At 39.5% G+C, this 18,741-nt stretch overlaps 2 protein-coding genes across 10 annotated transcripts; both read left to right on the top strand.

The window, feature by feature from the left end:
- The first annotated feature begins 99 nt into the window (after nt 1-99).
- Nucleotides 100-18,716, top strand: LOC105263409 (guanine nucleotide exchange factor DBS). 9 transcript variants are annotated; one of them, XR_891896.1, is made up of 15 exons: nt 100-962; nt 8,226-8,321; nt 8,757-8,871; nt 9,470-9,560; nt 9,637-9,867; nt 9,945-10,204; nt 10,574-10,808; nt 12,163-12,357; nt 12,582-12,758; nt 12,831-13,013; nt 13,187-13,837; nt 13,980-14,177; nt 14,655-14,869; nt 15,659-16,942; nt 18,513-18,716. XR_891896.1 is itself a non-coding variant. In XM_011299613.1 (15 exons), the coding sequence occupies exons 1-15, from the start codon at nt 797-799 to the stop codon at nt 18,550-18,552; spliced, it is 3,060 nt and encodes a 1,019-aa protein (XP_011297915.1). In that variant the 5' UTR covers nt 100-796; the 3' UTR covers nt 18,553-18,716. The 9 variants fall into 9 exon arrangements, 8 of the variants coding, with proteins under 8 accessions (XP_011297915.1, XP_011297911.1, XP_011297909.1 ...); XM_011299613.1 differs by having other exon boundaries at nt 15,659-15,865; XM_011299611.1 differs by lacking the exon at nt 100-962 and adding exons at nt 1,851-2,259; nt 2,777-2,903 and having other exon boundaries at nt 15,659-18,716.
- On the top strand, nt 3,895-7,097 carry LOC105263408 (uncharacterized). Its single transcript, XM_011299606.1, has 3 exons — nt 3,895-4,062; nt 4,659-4,815; nt 4,947-7,097. Exons 2-3 carry the CDS (start codon nt 4,684-4,686, stop codon nt 5,922-5,924), a joined length of 1,110 nt encoding a protein of 369 aa, XP_011297908.1. The 5' UTR covers nt 3,895-4,062; nt 4,659-4,683; the 3' UTR covers nt 5,925-7,097.
- Nucleotides 18,717-18,741: the final 25 nt, after the last annotated feature.

Genomic DNA, 18,741 nt, shown 5'->3' with positions numbered 1-18,741 from the left:
CTACGATGCCGCTGGGGTCACTCAAACCCCCAGAACTGAGTCTCTACTTTAGTCAATCCTCTTTGCTCCGAATGTTTCAAAACTACGCAATTGTATGACCTTCATTGAAGTCATCCTATCTTCATAGTACTACAATAATAATTATTTTTCCTGCATACCCTTACTGCAAACATATTAGTACATGTGTACGTCACACATATCACATATATATATCACCCTATATCTGATATATTGCATTTTCGGACAGAATATATTGTATTTATATTATCAATATGCATTCGGCATATACTGTTTCCCATGTGGATGCAGAACTTCCTGAATACTCGCCGACGACGTCATCCCCTGGAGCCAAAGGGATGACGGAGGGATGACGGAGGGATGACGAAGGGAATATCGGAGGACTCGAGTCATTACTTTCCGGACAGAACTCTTAACCCGTATTTCAACGCACGGCGCAAGAGTATCGCGCAATTTACGATGAAGTGGGATAAACGGAGTGAGTTAGAGAGGGGCCCATGCGCACTGCAGATAAAATAGTTATATCTTAACCACGACACCTGCCTCCCGCACAAGGACGTCGGCGCTTTGTCGATCCAGTTCCGGACGTTCCGTCACGATAAACATGCTGTGTTGTTCAATGTTCAACCAACACCGGGGTGATCACAAACATTATCTAGTACTGGTGTTTATCATCGTGGACCAGTGACTCGTGGGCCAATTCGTAAAATGTAGCTCGGGGGTGAAGGGGTTAAAATTTTGGGTGTTGACATTGGGCTTGACCCTTCACTGGTGAAAAATGGCCAGTTCACCCACCACCATTGAGAATCAGATTGACAGCTTTCTCGAGCAATTCAAGAGGAGTGCAACCAAAGCGATGGAGGAGACACACAGAAATTATCATGCTAGCAGCTCTATCAGTCGAAGTAGGAGCGGCAATCTCGACCTCGAGGTATTGGAGGCCGGTAAGTTGCATGACCCTGTCATCTGGTCAATAAGATCGATCCACCGGTGGAAAAACCGATCGAATCCACCTGGGGAACTCTCAGATAAGGGGTCTTGGTCATCGGTGGGGCTTCCTCATGCCTGGGGAATCGATACCATTCTTCGGGTAATCAAATTACTCCACTCCCCAAATAAAATATAGCCACTGTTTTTGACGGATACCTCGGGATCATAGGGGTGGAATAATCTGCGGGTGAACATTTTGCGGACTTTTATCTGCTCTGGAAAAACGTTCAATGGTTTTATAGACCTCTTGGATACTGAGATACTTTCGGATCAAGTCCATCCTTTCGTGACCGCTTTGAAATACTTGAGCGATCTTGCGCTTAAAAAATTGATTGAGTTTTCTGCGGGACTGATACTAGTTTCTCTTTGTAAAAAACTGGGAAATCCATGATTTTCATTAATTTACGGCATGATCGTAAGCCTCACTCCGAAATTCATACGGAATTTAAAATTCAAGTGCATTTTTATTTCAAACAAAATTTACAGTATCATAATTCTTTTCGTCCCAGTATCTGTTCAAGTTCTGAATTCTCAATGTCAACACTAAGATTTAAATTAAAAAAAAAATGGTGATTAACGCAAATTGTCAGTCCCAGATGCTAATAGATGATAAAAAAACAAAATAAAAAGCCCTGAACATGATGATCCGCAGTTTATCTTGTTTTTCACGGTCGGAGTCCCTGCAGTAATGGATATTCGGTATCATATGTGGAGCATGCAGAATGCGGGACATAAAAATCATTAGAATTTCAGAATCCTGGACTTCCCCAAGAAAGGGAAAAGCCTTCGAGCCCCAGAAACCCAGTGCCGGTGGTAATAAATGGTGTTGCATAATAAATTCGAGATAGAGTAGCGAAATAACAACCGGTGTAATCGTAAAAGTGCCGGAACCGTCTTGATTCCAAAGTTGCCCCGCGGAACATGCGGTTGAGTCACGTGCACCAGAGTTGCTCCCACTACATCTGGATGATGACGCGATTGGTTGACTATCAGTTGTCCTCCCCTGCGCAGTCCCCTTTTCAGTCCTTAAAATGGCGTCGAACTGTCAACGCTGTGTGACAGCGTGATCCATCCGGGGGTCATTCTCACCAGTGCTATTGTCATTATTCCAAGTAACAATTAGTGTCAACTAGTATCAACTGATGGTTTACTGATGCCAATACCTTCGTTGATTCCATCGGTGGAACGCGATGACAGGTTGACGTTTCGGGGCTGTCAACCGACCGTTGACCCTTTCGTCGCGATTCCAAGGTAATATGGGAAATTAATTATTTCTGCCAAGTTAGTACAAGTTACTCGTGTCGTGGAAAATATTTTAACGGTAATTTCATTATCTTTTTTGGTTTCGGAGATATTTCAGAAAATATCACCGAGGAGTTGAATCGAATTACCTGTTTTTAAAACATTTATGGTGATGTTTAGTCATTGTAAAACCTATTTTTACAGCAGGAATTTCTACCTTGACTTTGTAGTAAAGACTCTTTCAGATTCAATACGCTATTTGATTACAAAAAAAAATAAGTGCCAGGGTACGTTTGAATAGATTTTTTTTCACGAAGTTGTGTTAAATATCAAATACAAAAAATTATCCATTCAAAAAAAAAGTCAAAAGACCCTTTTCTTGGAAAATTTAAATAGCTGCAAAAATTTTTTTAGTGTTTTCACGTTGAATCAATAAATTTCGAGGTAATTGAGAAAATGAATCCCTCATGGGTCAGACAAATTTCATACTAATAAATTCAATTGGCAGAGATAATTTTTTTCTCAGTGTACCTGGGGGCTTCTCGGGGTGAGAGTGATCATGTCAAGTGATGGGGCAAGTGCACATGTACGAAGGAAGTCAGGACACTGCTGCAATTGTCCCTGTCATCAACACTGCTCCACCAAGTGCTCAGGTTTGTCTCCTGCCTGGTTCATGTTCTCTCCAATTACCTCTCGATTTACAGAACGCCTTTTAAATACAGCCACATAAAAATAATGAATTCCACGGTATCCCTAAGGATGTACACCATTTTCTTCAACATTCACGTTTTTCAATTTTTCCGACCAACTCACGAGCAGTTTGACATGAAATAGAAACATCTAAAAATGTTTTTTGTTTCAACATCAAACACTGCGATTAGCGAAATTATCTGGGAATTGAATGAGGAATCGGCGGATGATAAGCAGTTAGTGGTTTGATATATAAACATTTTCCTGGTTTGTATTTATATTATTTTCGGAAGAAACTCGAGGATTTTGTTTCCTCGATTTTTTCCACTCCTGCGGTTTGCTTATCTGTTTTCATCGCATTTTTCTCGGTATTTTTTCATCGCTCTTTTGAATAAATCTGGTAAATGAGACCTGTAGGAGTGGCTTCGTGAGGATATCATTACGGAATTGTGCAATCTGTCAAGATCGAATTGAGCGTTTGACGAGGATTTAACTGGAAAAATGGGAGAGACTGCGGTTTTTTTCAAAGTGTTTACTTGCACACGTGCCCCTCTGTGCGCCAATGCACCTCCCTCGGTGCACACAGGGCCGGACAAACATTTTCTGCAAATCAATACTTGAATTTAACGATTTTTTTCGTTACTTCCAATTTAGCAAATCACCGACTGAACCAGTCACCACTTGTTATCCTCAATAATCCATAAATCCGAGACTATGCAAAACCCTATTTTTATTTACCTGGAAAAATTTAAATGGAGACAAATAATTTATTTTATTTTGTCTAGATTGATGACAGGTCGGAAATTGACGGGGTTCGGTGGAGAATTTTTTTTTCAATCCGAAATTTCTGGGGACTCGGGAAAAATCGGAAAATTCACGGGCCGAATTGCGTTTTCGAGGATGAAAATATTGTTGATACGGCCCTGGGGCTCTCCCACTATGTTCCGCGGCATGAATTCATGATCGCCATATCGTGCACTCGTCTCGCTTTGTTATTTACGATATTTAACAAAGTGGAGCCTCTTAATCGCCCTGAAATAATCGAACACATCGAGATTAGTGTTTTGTACATGTCTGACACCGTTATTTGGTGCTAAATACGAGGAATAACCGGAATTAACGGTAAGTTAAGTTGAATCAATTGTTACGCAGTAGAGACGAGAATTGTTCGTCAGCCAGAGAAGTTCTAGCGACTTTCGACCTTCTGGAGACATGAGGGGCATTTTAATTCTTCTGGCATATATTCATTCTCGTGATGGACAATTCTCGTTTTTTTAGGAGCCACTCGTGGTGGTTAGCTGTAGTGGACAAAAAAAAAATTATGTAGATAAAGGAAATTTTGTGATGAGTCGATTAGGAATTTTTAGGAGCGTCACTGGATACCATTTGGGGGGAAACGTCATACAATTTGAAATTGAAATTTTAATGATACTTTATATTCCTGGGCAGCATGGAAAATTAGATGTTTTTCACTTCCTTGGATTTCCCAGAAACGGAAGAATATTTAGGACCAAATCACATCGAATTATTTTTCTAATGGTTTTGCTTAATTCTCATGGGATAATTGAACGTGTCATTTTTATTAATTAATTTCCTGGAAATGATATCAAGTCTTATGGAGTGATGAAACTGGAATCCAGTGAACTTTCTATTTTCTCCGACCGAATCCTGAATTTTCCGCGAAAATGTGAATAGATATGTGAATTTTCTGTCTCCAGACTCCAGCAGAATCAAATCCTGAGAATGGAGCAGAAAGAGCCCAAAGGGCGTGCTGGAAAATTAAAAAAATTGAAAAAACCCAAGCCTAAGCCCTCGGTAGAACCTGGGGAATCAGAAATAGAGGACCACCCTGAGAATTTGGAGGAGGAGTTCGAGGTGAAAATTGTTCTGCTCCATTTCCACCCAGAAAAGCCAGCGAAAAAAAAAAACAAGTCACCTCATTCCCTCCAGCACTTCCCAGAAACGTAAAAAAAATAAAGACTAAAAAACCCATAAACCTATTGCAGGTGACGGACAAAGGGAATGAAACAACGGGTAAAAAAGGGCGACTGGTTCGCTCGCCGAAGCAAGAGCCAACACGATTGGAGGACAGTCCTGGCCAAGTTCTCCATCGCTTCAAGCGTGGCTGCGAGTGCCAAGACGACCAGTGCTTCAAAGGACTGAATCCAGAGGCAGTTTATCGCCACCGTCTGAACATTGCCGAGCTGACAAAAGCCGAGCACGATATGTATCTGATGGGAGTGACAATGGCTTGTCTAACAGATCCCCACCAAACAGCTCGACACACAGAGAGACGCCGACTTCGTGCACAATACGTTTATCAGGGTCGCCGTGTCTGCCTCGATGCATTCCTCTACTTGGAGAACGTAACACACTATCAGATCAAACGAATAAGAAAACACTTAATTACCCATGGAGTCACCCCTCGAGTCCATGGGAATCACGGAAAAATTCCACACAATACTTTTTCCCTCGACATCTACAAAATAGCCACTGAGTTCTTGAAGAATTTCCTCAAGCAGCAGGAAGCCAAGCAGAAGACTAAAGCCGTTAAGAATGCACCCCTTCATCTTCCACCTGAGATATCTAGAAAAACAGTTCACGATTTGTACAAAGACTATTGCAAGAAACTATCGCCTTCCATCAAGTTCATGGGGTACTCGACCTTTCGGAGGTTCATGAAAGTACAATTTCCCCAGGTGAAATTCGCTAAATTGGAGTTTGTTGTTAGAACGCCTGGTGCTGTCAGCCAGGGGAAAGTCGAGGAGATTGAGGAGAGGAGTGAGCCAGTGCAATTTGTCACTGAGGGAACAGAAATGCTACCAATTGTTATCGCCTCAGGTGACGTTCAGCAAAGCAGTAATGCTTATTTTATAACACCAGTTAGCAAATTCCAGGAAGGACTCAGTTATCAGTTGACGAGTGGGTTAATTGTTAATAGGTCGGGCCTGCCGGTCACTGTGACTAATATCAGTACTATTTGAATCAATGGAGAATGGAGTATATTTTCGAGCGATTAAATGTTGAATGAGCTCTTTTATTATGCTCACAGTAGAAAAATTATGAGGAAAATTTAGAATTTTTAGCAAAGTTGTCATAAATATATTGATAGCTTACGAACAGAAAAGACTTTTCCGCAATTTTTTAATTCGATATAAAGGAGAAAGCAATTACGTATAGAGCTAACCGTTGAAACTTCACTTTTACTCGAATAAAAAATGTTGGGACTTAACTTTTCCTGTTATTAAGCTGTTGAGATCATAAAAAAGATTATAAATCAATCTGAACGGCAAATTGTGCTGCATCAGGACATTGATGCCGGCGGTTGGGGTAATAATTCACTTAAGATATCATGTCTTTTCAAATCGGTGAAACCTTCAATACCGAATAATGTACAGTAGAATATTGTGTATCGCATTAAAAACCTTGATTAAGACTTACTATTTACCATTACGTATTCTAGTAAGTGTAGAAAATTAAGAGGTGAGACTGCAAGTACCACGATGAGAAGGAGAAACTCCTCTTCGTGCTGTTACAGCCAAATGAAACAATTGTGATAAATGACCAGTAATCATCCATCAGCGCATAACAATTGTCATTAGTGTCGTTCATGGGGGCTATTCTTACCACCATACTCGGTGCACGTCTGAATATTCAGCGACTGGAGAAAAGTTGAGATTAAACGGTACACATACAGTTACCCACACACTCGCCAACAATCCATAATGAGAAAAGGTCAGGCACCTCAGGGCAACATCATCCTGCACTTGGTTGGCTACCAGACATGCAGTTTAGATGGTGAATTCATCCCAGGGTCTCTCATCTTTTCTCCGATTGTGCGGATTTCCTCGAATTTCCTTGAGTCTCCAAAGAAATTCGAGTAATCAAAGAGAACAATTCACAGCGAACCGATAAAGAGTAACAATTTCATTGGGCTGAGGGGTAAGAGGTCCTACAAAAAAGTCTTCAAGTGTTTTCACTTTGAATCGACAGTTTCCGATATAAATCGCTCATTAACAAGAATGAGCTGAATTCTCTGGTCTGTTTAATGATTGCGAATAATTATAGATTGTTTGTTGGAATAATTGTAAATATCAGAGGTGTGTAATGTCCTGGATGCTTTAGTCAGAATAAAATGTTAATAATTGCCATTTTCATTCAGTCTCGATAACCCAAACCCAACGGTTCATGCGATCCTTGACCCACAGATCAGCGACATTTCGATTGAGAGCCTCTTCGATTTACAGTTATATCTGCAATTTCGTGTGGCGGATAAAGAAGAAAACTATTTTCCACGGAGGAATCAGCAAGGTCACTCGAGTGCATCCCGGTGGGGTTGAGACCTTTTACAAATCCTCCAGTGTGTCTTCAGAGTTGAAGAGGACTGCACTCACACGTGTGCCGCAATCCGTGATACCTTCCTCTCTCGAACATTCACCATAACGTTTATGTTGTTCGAGAGGAACTATTAATTTCGATCGGTATCTCGTTCCCACACTTGTACCTTCGTTCCAGGAGTGGCTTTCAATTTGCATTTTATTTTCATCGGGAACCACAGACCCAATTACTGCGAGAGGTAATCCAACGGGGAAGGGAGAGGTGACTCGATTTAATGAGAAAATGTGCAGCTTTTTATAATTTTGTTGCTGAGTGGTGAAAGTTAATGAGTTCTGTTATCTCATCCTGATTAAATTCGGAGTATCTGGGTGTCGGGAGGATTTCCGAATAAAATATTGTATTTTATTCTCCGGTTCAGATAAAATATTTCGCCAGCGCAGTGGTAGCACGGGATAATTCGAATTTTACTGTTTTATTAAAGCTCGATTGATCTTGATAACTTTCGATTTTTGCGGAAAATACCGAAGGACTTTTTTGTCGGAAATTTAATAATCTACAAAAAAGTCCTGCAACGCTTCCCCATTGAATCAATAATTGTAACGGTAAATCGATAATTAAGAAAATGATTTCGATAAGGAAGAAGTTCAGGGTAACGAACCGATTTAGTTAATAAATGCGTTTTCAAGAAATATCTCTTAATCGAAGAGAAATAGGAAAATATTTATAGGAACTTTTTTCTTGTTCTCGTTCCACTCCACCAAAGAGGTTCTGAGAAGAATTTCGCTATCTCTCTTAGATCCTGAGATATTCTTCGCCGACTCGAGTAGGGAACAAATCGACTCGTTACACTTTTTCTCTTCGCGGTTGATTTGAACTTTATAATATTGTCATGTATAATTTTGAGTTATAATTAAAGTTGTGATTGGTGGAATACATTTTAATTACAGAGGATGTGGAGAGTATGACAGGGGAGATTGAGAACGGAGATCTGGCTGTTCGCGATGTCGCGGATCTCCTCCAGCCCCAGTACGCAATCATCACTGGTAATTAAAGTTAATGGTTAAACAATTAATTGCCTGTCCCCTTGTGACCTGGAAATGAGAATTTTCAAATGTCTGCAGTGTCTCCAATTATTTTCCAATCAGACAGAGTCAAAGGGGATCCGTTACAAACCGGTTGTCCCCCAAAAACTCTTAGTCCAGTTTTTTTTTTTTAAATTCGCGTGATCGAAATTCTTACACGGGCTTTTGGGGAAGAGGTATTTTATCATCATTCACATCAGACAGTCTCCGGGGTACGTCTGAAGGGCTATGGACTCTTTAACTGGTCGTTAACACCAGTAGGATGTCATGTTTTTGTTGTGGGAAAACCACATGCTGTGATTATCCCGCTTCCTCACACGTGCATTGTGAACGTTTAATGCGAATGCTGTGAGGTGAGTTTTTGTTTTCATTCAAGTGTCGTCTCTTGTTATGCAGGTGGTAAAACGAGGGAGGGATGTCCTATTATCACGTTTTCGGATAATGGAAATTTTCACAATTTGACGGATCTGGATTATCAGCGGCTTATGCTGTATCTCACATCGGTACCAACGTGAGTGACATTTCATGTGACTTTTAAGTGGTGGAATTAATCCGATTGTCGGATGCTGCGGGACCGGAGATTAGGCTAAAAAATTCTCATGCCTTTCCATCGCATTAGAAAAATTCAATCCTCAAAATGCATCACACTCCAAAATTTCAATTTTTTCTGGAATAAAAATCATAAAAATTCCCCAATTTACGCTGATTTCTCAATTAATCGGATCAATCAATCACATAAATTGGTTACAAATCGTCTAATTGGAAAATATTCATCGGTGAAAAATTGAATGCAGTCTAAAAATTGATTTACAGAGAAGATAATTAATTTAAATGAGAAATGATCAATGGAGCACTATAACGAATTAAATTAGTCTGAATTGACTGCAGTCTGGGATCATTGTAATAAAATTGGGTATCCATTGAGGGGATAAAATCGATGGAGTTAATTTAATTGTCGAATACAGGAGGATAAAAATTATCTGAATAAACTCCGGAAGATACTGTGGTGCTAACGCCATTAATTCTCAATTGATCTCCTTTCACTGGCCGAATACCGGATCATCCCTGGCAAATGGAATTTCATAATGACCTCAAATATTAATTCACAGATTACAAGAAGCAGATCTCGGGTTTCATTTGATAATCGACCGTAGGACCGACAAGTGGAATTCGGTCAAGACAGTGTTACTTAAGATCTCAGTGAGTTGTCATAAAATAAACGACGTCGAGTGATTCTGCGATTTTGTTTTTAACGACGTGAGTTAATCCTTCACAGGCGTATTTTCCCGGTCTCGTGCACGTGGCGTACGTCCTGAGGCCCGTGGGTTTCCTCCAGAAAGCAATATCCGAGGTATCGAATAAACTCTTCCGCGAGGACTTCAAGTTCCGCGTGATTGTCCTGGCGAATGTCAATGAACTCCACGATTTCATCGACAAGGATCAATTAACTGAGCAACTTGGAGGGGATTTACCGTACTGCCATCACACCTGGATACAGAATCGAATTGTAAGCTGAGTCAGTAAAAATAGAATATTCATTTTATTTCGGTGGGCAATTTTTGGTTTATCGATGGGTTTGTGCAGAGCTTGGAGAAATTTTCATCCATGACCCAAGACGTTTCGGTGGCACTCGACTCGTTCACACGTAGGCTTGCAGAGGTTGAATTCCCCAATAATACGGTTGCCACCACCAGGCTGTTGAGTCAGCAGCAGGCTGAGTACAATGAATTGAAAGAGGAGATATTGAGTGCTGCAAAACACGGTGAGGCACTATTAGACAGTGTCAGGAAACTGACCGGTAAAGGTACTGCCGATCGGTTGGGAAACGTTGCGGCAGTCGAAAGGTGCGTTGTCGAAAAAAAAAAAATCATATTCGCTACAAAAATGCCGGATTACATTTCTGCGGCAAATTTCAAATGATTCGATTATTTAGACAAATAACAAGACCGAATTATCGCGCTTCACCAATTTACTACTGAATTTTTTAGATGATTATCTTCAATTGAATTTAATCCAGAAATCTTCGATTGAATTTTCGTTTGTTGTTGCTATGAGAAATGGCGAAAAATGCCGTGGGAAAGATAACATTAATTATTTAAAAGGAAGTGTTTCATTATGAATGTGAAATGAGTGGGAGACGGTTGAAAGAATGCATCTGCAACGATCCAACAAATCACAAGCGGTCAATTAACATTTTTCCCTTAATTCCCCAGACTGTTAGTGCAATTAGAAGAGACAGAGCGTACATTTGACCTCTTTTGGTCTCACCACAGTGCACGATTACGTCATTGTCTAGCCCTCCGTCAATTTGAACAGGATTTTCGTGAGCTCCAGGCAAATCTCGATCAGCACCTCAAGAGTATCGATGAAATGACGGAAGTTGGGGAAACTCAGTCACGTGTGGAGCAACTGATACGCGACACAACATCTTTCCAACGAATATGCAGGGTAAGTCTGTCTCCTTTATCCCCAAAACTGCACACATCATTTCCATTCTCGAGACATACTATTTCATAATGAAGTCGTCCGAAATCTAAAAGATAATGCAACAGACTCTCAGGCATCGAAACCAGACAGTGGATATTTTATTCAGAGTTAATCGTCTGGTTCTGATACTACAGAGCGGTGATACATACAATGCACAATAAAATGCACAGAATTCTACATTTTTTGCACCGCTTTCCATTTTTTTCTTTTTGTTTTTGTCGATAGTCATATTTGTTGCATACCATGTGGATTTGGGTCTTGGTAAGCAGCGAATTCAACAAAATTAATATTTCTATCTCATAGAAGTTTTGACATTTTTTGTGGCTGTCACAATCTGCTATTGGAGGGTGAAAAGTAAAGAATTTTTCTCGGGATCATGGAGAGAGATCTCACATTTTCCCTCTGTATCACATTCTGCGGATTAATGCAGGAGTGAAGGGGGAGAGGATAACAAATCTGCTTGTTCCTCAATCAAGTTTTCGGGGCACATCTCTGAATATCAAAAAGACCGTGAATTTTTTTATCAAGGCCTCTTTTTCAGTCATACAAGAGCTGCCGAAAAGGTTTTCATTGAAATTTTACTGTCTTTATTGGATTCTAGACATATTCATCGAAAACATCCATTTTTCCACCTGTTACCCTTTACCTCTTTCAGATAAATCAATTCATTACGTTCCATGACTCCAGAGCAATAATTACAGAAATGCAATTTTTCCATTTGAATTGAATAATGCACTGTCGAAATGTATTTATCAAAAATATTTGGGTTTAAAAATAATGCAACTCTCGATTTAAATCTCTATTCACAGATGATTTCCTTCAACAACGAAAAATTGTTGAAAGACTCTCAACTTGATTCATGCAATAGAATGTAACAAATAGGGATTTAATTCGCTGGCATGGCGAGGAATCATTTATTTCCATAGCTAAACTGCTGTGCACGAAAGATAGATTCATTTCAGATGCTTGACTCGTTTTATTGATTTCCAATTAACTCGATGAGAAATAATAAATGGGCTTGACGGAATATTTTATTATTGTAGAAGCTGTATTCTCTGCAGAATCAATGAATTCACGCATGGGGAGAATTAATTGGAAAATCTAGGCCTTTTTCTAAGAAATCCTGATGAATTTCTATTGGGACAAGAAAAATCAAGAATAAATAATCATAAGAATTTTTCAACAGACAAACATTCTTATAATGTTCTTATAGAAATTCAATAAAATTTCTTAAAGAAAGCGCTAGTTTTTTCTATTCAATTTTTTCATACGTGTTTGCACTTGAAACGCAGTGGATTAAATAATTGATTTGTAGGGAGACATAGATCGAGCTGAGGAGGTAATAGCTGCTGGCCAGCAGTTGCTTTCGGGGAGGCATCAGTGTCCAACTGAAGTTGTTGAGCCAAAGTGCGCGGAGTTGCAGAGAGTCTGCACGATGTTGAGCCAGAGACTGGAGCGACGGCTCCATACGCTCACCAAGTGTCGAGAATTGATGGAGAGGATTGATAAGGTACTTGAATATAAAAAAAAATGCTGAGAACCTCGTAGAATGTTTAATGAGGAATTCCTAAAAAGAACAGTTAAAAATGTCAGTTAGTGCTAAATGAATATTAATTCACATTGATAAAGAATACCTGTGGAAACTCTCAGGCGATTATTTTCAATTGGTATTCCTCTGAGTTTTCGTTACGGAATTCAATGAATTTAAAATTGATCATTGGATCCATGGAATAGGCGAACGCATGGTGCACCCGAGGTATTGAACTCTTGGCCTCGCAGAGCAGTACAATGCCCCCGGAGCAGGCGCTGCAAGAGCTCGAGCAATTGATCGGTGCATCCGAAGAGTTCCATCATCCCAGGTGTATCTTTCAAGACTCGATAATGCCAGAGACGAAGGCCCTGGTTACTCAGGTATAATAATAGAGAACTGAGGAATGAAAGGAATGATGGATACACGATGATGATGGTTGTAATTATCGATAGGTTCTTCAGAGGATCGAAGATGTCTCGTTAATGTGCGAGAAGAGGATTGTAACGTTGAAGCAGCAGCTGGTGAAACCTGCCAGGCCGGTCCAGACCGTCACTCCAGAGCCAGCTAAACCGCTTCAAGCCTCGCCGAATATAAAACCTGGCAGAATTTTGAAGAAAGCTAATACAATGCCAAAGGTAATTAACTCTATTTATTCAATAATAAATGCTGTTTATTTTTTAAAAACAAAGGGGAAAGTAGAAAATACATTTAGTCGATTATTTAAATTTAATCGACAACATTTGACGGTTCGTTTTGATTTTACTTTTGATTTTCACTTGAAAAAAAAACTTTTTCATTCACTTTAAAGATGGAAATGGGTTCTATCGAGGACACCTCTTCTCCAGAGAGTGAGCCCCGCGACTTGGAAGCCTCTCGCCTGAAGCGTGGGCATGTCCTAACAGAATTAGTTGAGACAGAGCGTGCATACGTGGCGGAATTGGGATCAATAATAAAGGGTTACAAATTAGAAATGAACAATGAAGCCCTGATGCACCTCATCCCTGCTGCTCTAATCGGCAAGGCTGACGTACTCTTCGGCAATCTCGAGGAGATCTATCACTTTCACGGCGAGACATTTCTCCGGGATCTCGAGAATTGCATCTCCAACACAGAACTCGTCGCACTCTGCTTCGTCCAGAGACGCGAGATATTCTTTCGCCTCTACAGTTACTACTGTCAAAATATACCGAGATCCGAGAGACTGCGTGAGCAGATCCAGGGCGAGCCCCAATTTCTCGCTGCCTGTCAGCAAAAACTCGGCCACAAGCTGCCACTTGCTGCTTATCTTCTCAAACCAGTTCAGAGAATTACAAAGTATCAGCTTTTGCTTAAGGACCTGTTGAAATATAGTGATGAGCCCGCATGCTGCACAGAACTGCAGGAGGCGTTGGATTGCATGCTCGTGGTACTCAAGTGCGTTAATGACAGCATGCATCAGACAGCAATCACTGGATTTGGGGTATGCCATTTAAATGTTGATTTATTACTCGAGATTCATTTATTTCTTTCTTCTCGCAGACATCAAATAAATTACAAATGTTCATTTTTTTTGTATTTTATGTCGTGTCCGACTTTTGGCATTAGAATATCCTGTTTTTCAGGGAGATTTAACAGCTCAAGGAGAACTTTTACTGCAAGGATCGTTTAGTGTATGGAGCAGCAGCAAACGAGAACGTCTCCTCAGACTCAAGCCATCCCAGCGACACATATTTCTCTACGAGAAGGCCATGATATTCTGTAAACACAGCAAACCACAGGCCCATAATAAAGCAACTTATCACTTCAAGCGTTATCTCAAGGTGACTGTTTTACGTTACATAATTAGCTTCACCAATTTCACTTCCATGCGCTGTTTCACTGTTTTCATGACCCTGGGCTTCACTTTCCGCTCGATTTATTTGTTTTCTAAAGAGATCGGTTGCCACTGGCGCTCGCCCAAGGGCCTCCAGCCAAACGCTCCCATTTCGCCAACGAAGACAAATGGGCTTTCACGTATCAGAAAATTTCATAGAAAAAAACTAGTTTTCTCGAGAAATTCAGTTCAATAACTGCTAGAACTGCAGAATTGTCTTCAAAATTGTATAATGAAAAAGTTGATAGATTTTATTTTTCCGTTGTGATTTTTCGGAATTTAAATTCAATTCGCCGGAATTTAATTAAAATTGCAGTAGAATTTTTATGCAGCTCAAACAGAAATTCATCAAACTTTTTAGTGAATCGACTAAGAGTTTCTATTTGAATGATTCAATGGGTGTTTACCTGGATTTTTTTTACAGATGTCTCAGATAGGCCTCACGGAGTCAGTGAAAGGTGACACGAGGAGGTTCGAGATATGGCTCCAGGGTAGACAAGAGGTCCACACGATACAGGCAACAAGCCTGGAGGTCAAGCAGTCCTGGGTGCGACAGATCAAAGGTGTTCTTATGTCACAATTAGCGGAATTAAAAGGGAAACAGAATACAGCATTGGCTAAATCGAATCATAAGTACGCGTAAGATTCGATTTTTCTTTAATACTCTTCTGAAGCCTCGAAATGTTGAAGTGGCCACACGTAAAGAGTCTCATTCCAATTGAAACAAAGTGGATTTTCCTGGAATTTTGATTATTGCGTGAATAATGAAATTTTTTTTTAATTTTCCAAGCGCCATTTGGTCGAAAAGTGAAAAAATTTAAAAACACTCCCCGAGGACCAACTCACCCTCATTTCGAATCGCCGGACGCTCCGTAACTCAGACCCGTTCATCTTTTCCTAGAATTTTCATTATTGCGTGAATGGTGAATTTTTTTTGGAAATTTTCCAAGTGCCATTTGGTCGAAAAGTGAAAAAAATTAAAAATCACGCCCCGAGGGCTAGTTCAAGCTTATTATGAATCGCGGGGCGCTCCGTAACTCAGATCCATTCACCTTTCCCTGGAATATTCATTATTGCGTGAATGGTGAATTTTTTTTTGAAATTTTCCAAGTGCCATTTGGTCAAAAAGTGAAAAAAATTAAAAATCACACCCCGAGGGCTAGTTCACGCTTATTATGAATCGCGGGGCGCTCCGTAACTCAGACCCGTTCACCTTTTCCTGGAATTTTCATAATTGCGTGAATAATGAATTTTTTAAAAAATTTTCCAAGCGCCATTTGGTTGAAAAGTGAAAAAATTTAAAATCACATTACCTCACGTAAAAAATCCTCTCACCAGGTTATTCCCTGATTTTGCTGAGACTTTTTACGTTTTGCCACATCAATCAGTCACGTTGACAACGATTAGAATATTTATTGATTTCTGCAGACCTCTTCGTCAGACAATTTCCTGGGAGGCACAGTCCAGTGTATCGGGATCCCTGAGGACTCTCTCGGTCGATGGAAATAGTGTGATATCCCACATAACAGACGTATCTCAGTCTACTGAAGAGGACGTAGCCTGGAGCTCGGAGAATAGTAACACTGATGAGGAGGACGCTTTCTCGGAGAATCCAGGACCTGCCCCAGGAGGCAGGTATGTGGCACTAGCTGATTACTGTGCTGTGGGCCAGTCAGAGGTGACCATGAGGGAGGGAGACCACCTGGAGCTGCTCAAGGTTGGCTGCGCTGGCTGGTGGTTCGTCAAACTCATTGGTACTGGAATCGAGGGCTGGGCACCAGCTGCCTATCTGGAGCCTGTCAGTCGCAAGACCTCTCGCAGCTCTCAGTCTGTCAATAGTCAGGAAATATGAAATAGGCGTCTAACACACTAGGCTGAGAGCCTCGTGTGTTAGATATGTTTTTACCAAATCTTTTTGCCAGCAATTTAATCAAAGGGATTTTTTTATCAATTCTCGGCTGCACGTGTGAAAAAAATTTCTAGAAAATCTATAGAAGAGAATTTTTCTAAAGATTATGCTACGTCACAATTCAGGTTCAAATAACCATTGGGTTACTGAAAAATGTCTGCAGATATTAATTTTTGTATTTCAGTTTTGCTGGCGAATTTTTTTTTATGAGAAATAAGAATCGATGGGCATTGATTTTTAAGTTTTTTCTTGGATTTTATTTAGATTTTCTATGGATTTTTTTCCGCGTGTATTTATGAAGGGTAGTACTCGATGATGCAAGTCGAGGGATTGTGATAGGAGAAGGTGGGATTGTACAATAGTCTCTCAGCCCTGCACTGTGGGGAATTTTTAGAGAATTTGAATTCCACTTGGGATGGAATCCTTCAGGGAATTTCTCATAGACATTTTTTCCTCGCAATTATCCTCGTCGATGACGAAATTCATGAGGATTTGATGAAAATTAGTCGCTACTAAAAATTGATGGTTTTTTACTTGAAAATTTAAAGGGAAATTTTCTAACAGTGCGAGGGTTTGAACATTCGTAGAAATTCCTAAACATTTTTCATCATTTTATTTCGTTATTTAGGTCAGTGCAGACTGCTCGAGTAATGGGATAATTAGTTTTCAGGCCAAATGAATTAATGAATTTATAGGTTTTTGACTGAGTTAGCCAGAGCAGTATTTTCGTAAATTAATTTTTCACGTGGAGGTTTCAGTTTACTTTGTCTGGGTAACTACGATTGTCTCGATTGAGATTTGAGGTAATTGTATATAATGGATATACCAAATTAATTATTCAATGAGAATATTCTTGTTGAGGACATAACGATGCACTAAATTCATGATAATCTTGGGAACGAGTGGGAGATCATATTGCCATGTTAGGGATTAAGCTTGTTGCAGTATGTTATTAAGTTTCTTGCTGGACCAATGAGTGTTAATTCGCCAGTAATTAAAGTTCTCGTGGATCGATGATCATCGAGGGGTGAGGGAAGACACAATTTTCTTTTTTCAGAGATTTTCAGGTCTCAGACTTGCAAGTTGCAATCACTAAACACCAATTGATGCTGTAATATTTGATAATGGGAGAATTACAGTTATGGGGGGTGGAGTGGATATTGAGGAATTTTAAATTTCAGATATGCAGTGATTTTAGGGGATGAGAGGGTTATTAATAGGAAATTTAATACGCACATGAGCCCGGTTGAGTGACAATTTTTGGAGAAGTGATTTTTGAGGGGACATTTGAGGTGTTTTTTGCCTCCCAAGAGGAGAATCCAGTAGTGATAGGGAAAACATTTAAATTATTATTATTCAGGAATCCTCGGAGAGGAGTCACTTGATACGAAAAAATGATCGGAAAATTTTTATCACAGCCACTGGGCTGTTGTGAAGTTTTTTCCCTTCACTACTGAATTGAATTTTCGTTTGTATTTGAACGGAGACGAGATAAACTCGCCCCTGATTTTTTATACGTTTTAAAAGAGTCAACAGCGTAAGAGAAACCAAATGAATTCACGATTTGAGCTTGTTCTAGGGCAACAACATATAATAGACAATAAATCTTGTCCATTGTTTAAAACAAAACGGAAAATAGATGATAAATTTATTCGAATTTTTGCAATAGGAGATAATGTTCAATGATAGTTATGAAAAATCTAAAGCCCCAAAGCCTCCTTAGAGAACTATATCTGAAGAAAAATTTCCAGCTGAAATGAGCGTTGATCATGAGATTCATAAACCATAAATTCCTTTCCCATTCGATTCGGTTGCTCCCCGAACTTGGCGAACAAAAAAAAAATATTAGATTCTATTTTTACACCTGAAAAATGATGTAAATCAGTGGAATTGCTTCCATTTTATCCCTAGAGTTGATCATTCGTCATTCGATCGAATTTGAGAAGATGTTAATGAATAATTTGTACATTGGTATCTGAATTTTCGATTTATTTACAACAATTTAGATGCCCTTTTATTCTTTGGAATCGCCCTGTTTTCGTGTGATTGACATTGCTCAATTTTTAGTTTCCTGTGGATAATTGAACAATTGTTGTTCCCTCCAGATCTGAAAAGAGAAGATTTAAAAAAATATGACTTATTGCAGGTGAATAAATTATAAAACGTGACTGTTCAAAGCGGCTCTCGTTTTTCATTCACGTTTAGCGCGTTCCTCGATCCATCAGTTGGACACTAAAATAAATATATAATATGCAATTTTACCTGATAGAGTTAGATTATTCATTGTAATAGAGAGAAACTTTATAAGAGAACTATTAATTAAAAAATCAACACCATGTACTTTAACTTTAGTCATTTATTTATTGTTTTCAGATGTTTATGGGATGGAGGAAAAGTTTTATTTGCTCATTGAATATTCGAGCTTATTTTCATGGATCACTTACGAAATCTCGAGGATCTTGATCTCTTTGAATTTGAATTTTTTCATTGTCTATTTCAAAATTTTTATTATTTCATTCTGTTTCTTTAAGATCGTAATTTGTAATTCAGTCATTTCAAATAAACTGTTAAATTGTACAATGCTGTTGGATCGTGATGTTTT

Source organism: Fopius arisanus, unplaced genomic scaffold (genome assembly GCF_000806365.1).
Source record: "Fopius arisanus strain USDA-PBARC FA_bdor unplaced genomic scaffold, ASM80636v1 scaffold00015, whole genome shotgun sequence".
NCBI lineage: Eukaryota > Metazoa > Arthropoda > Insecta > Hymenoptera > Braconidae > Fopius > Fopius arisanus.
Note: the sequence above shows the minus strand (reverse complement) of the source record. Positions and strands in the feature narration are given on the sequence as shown.

Bases quoted from the DNA above. Each gene is read 5' to 3' on its own strand.
- LOC105263409 (XM_011299607.1), top strand. From the start codon at position 797: ATGGCCAGTTCACCCACCACCATTGAGAATCAGATTGACAGCTTTCTC. The intron at 10,205-10,573 runs GTGCGTTGTCGA...TTAATTCCCCAG, and splicing joins AACGTTGCGGCAGTCGAAAG to ACTGTTAGTGCAATTAGAAG. The intron at 12,759-12,830 runs GTATAATAATAG...AATTATCGATAG, and splicing joins CGAAGGCCCTGGTTACTCAG to GTTCTTCAGAGGATCGAAGA.
- LOC105263408 (XM_011299606.1), top strand. From the start codon at position 4,684: ATGGAGCAGAAAGAGCCCAAAGGGCGTGCTGGAAAATTAAAAAAATTG. The intron at 4,816-4,946 runs GTGAAAATTGTT...AACCTATTGCAG, and splicing joins ATTTGGAGGAGGAGTTCGAG to GTGACGGACAAAGGGAATGA.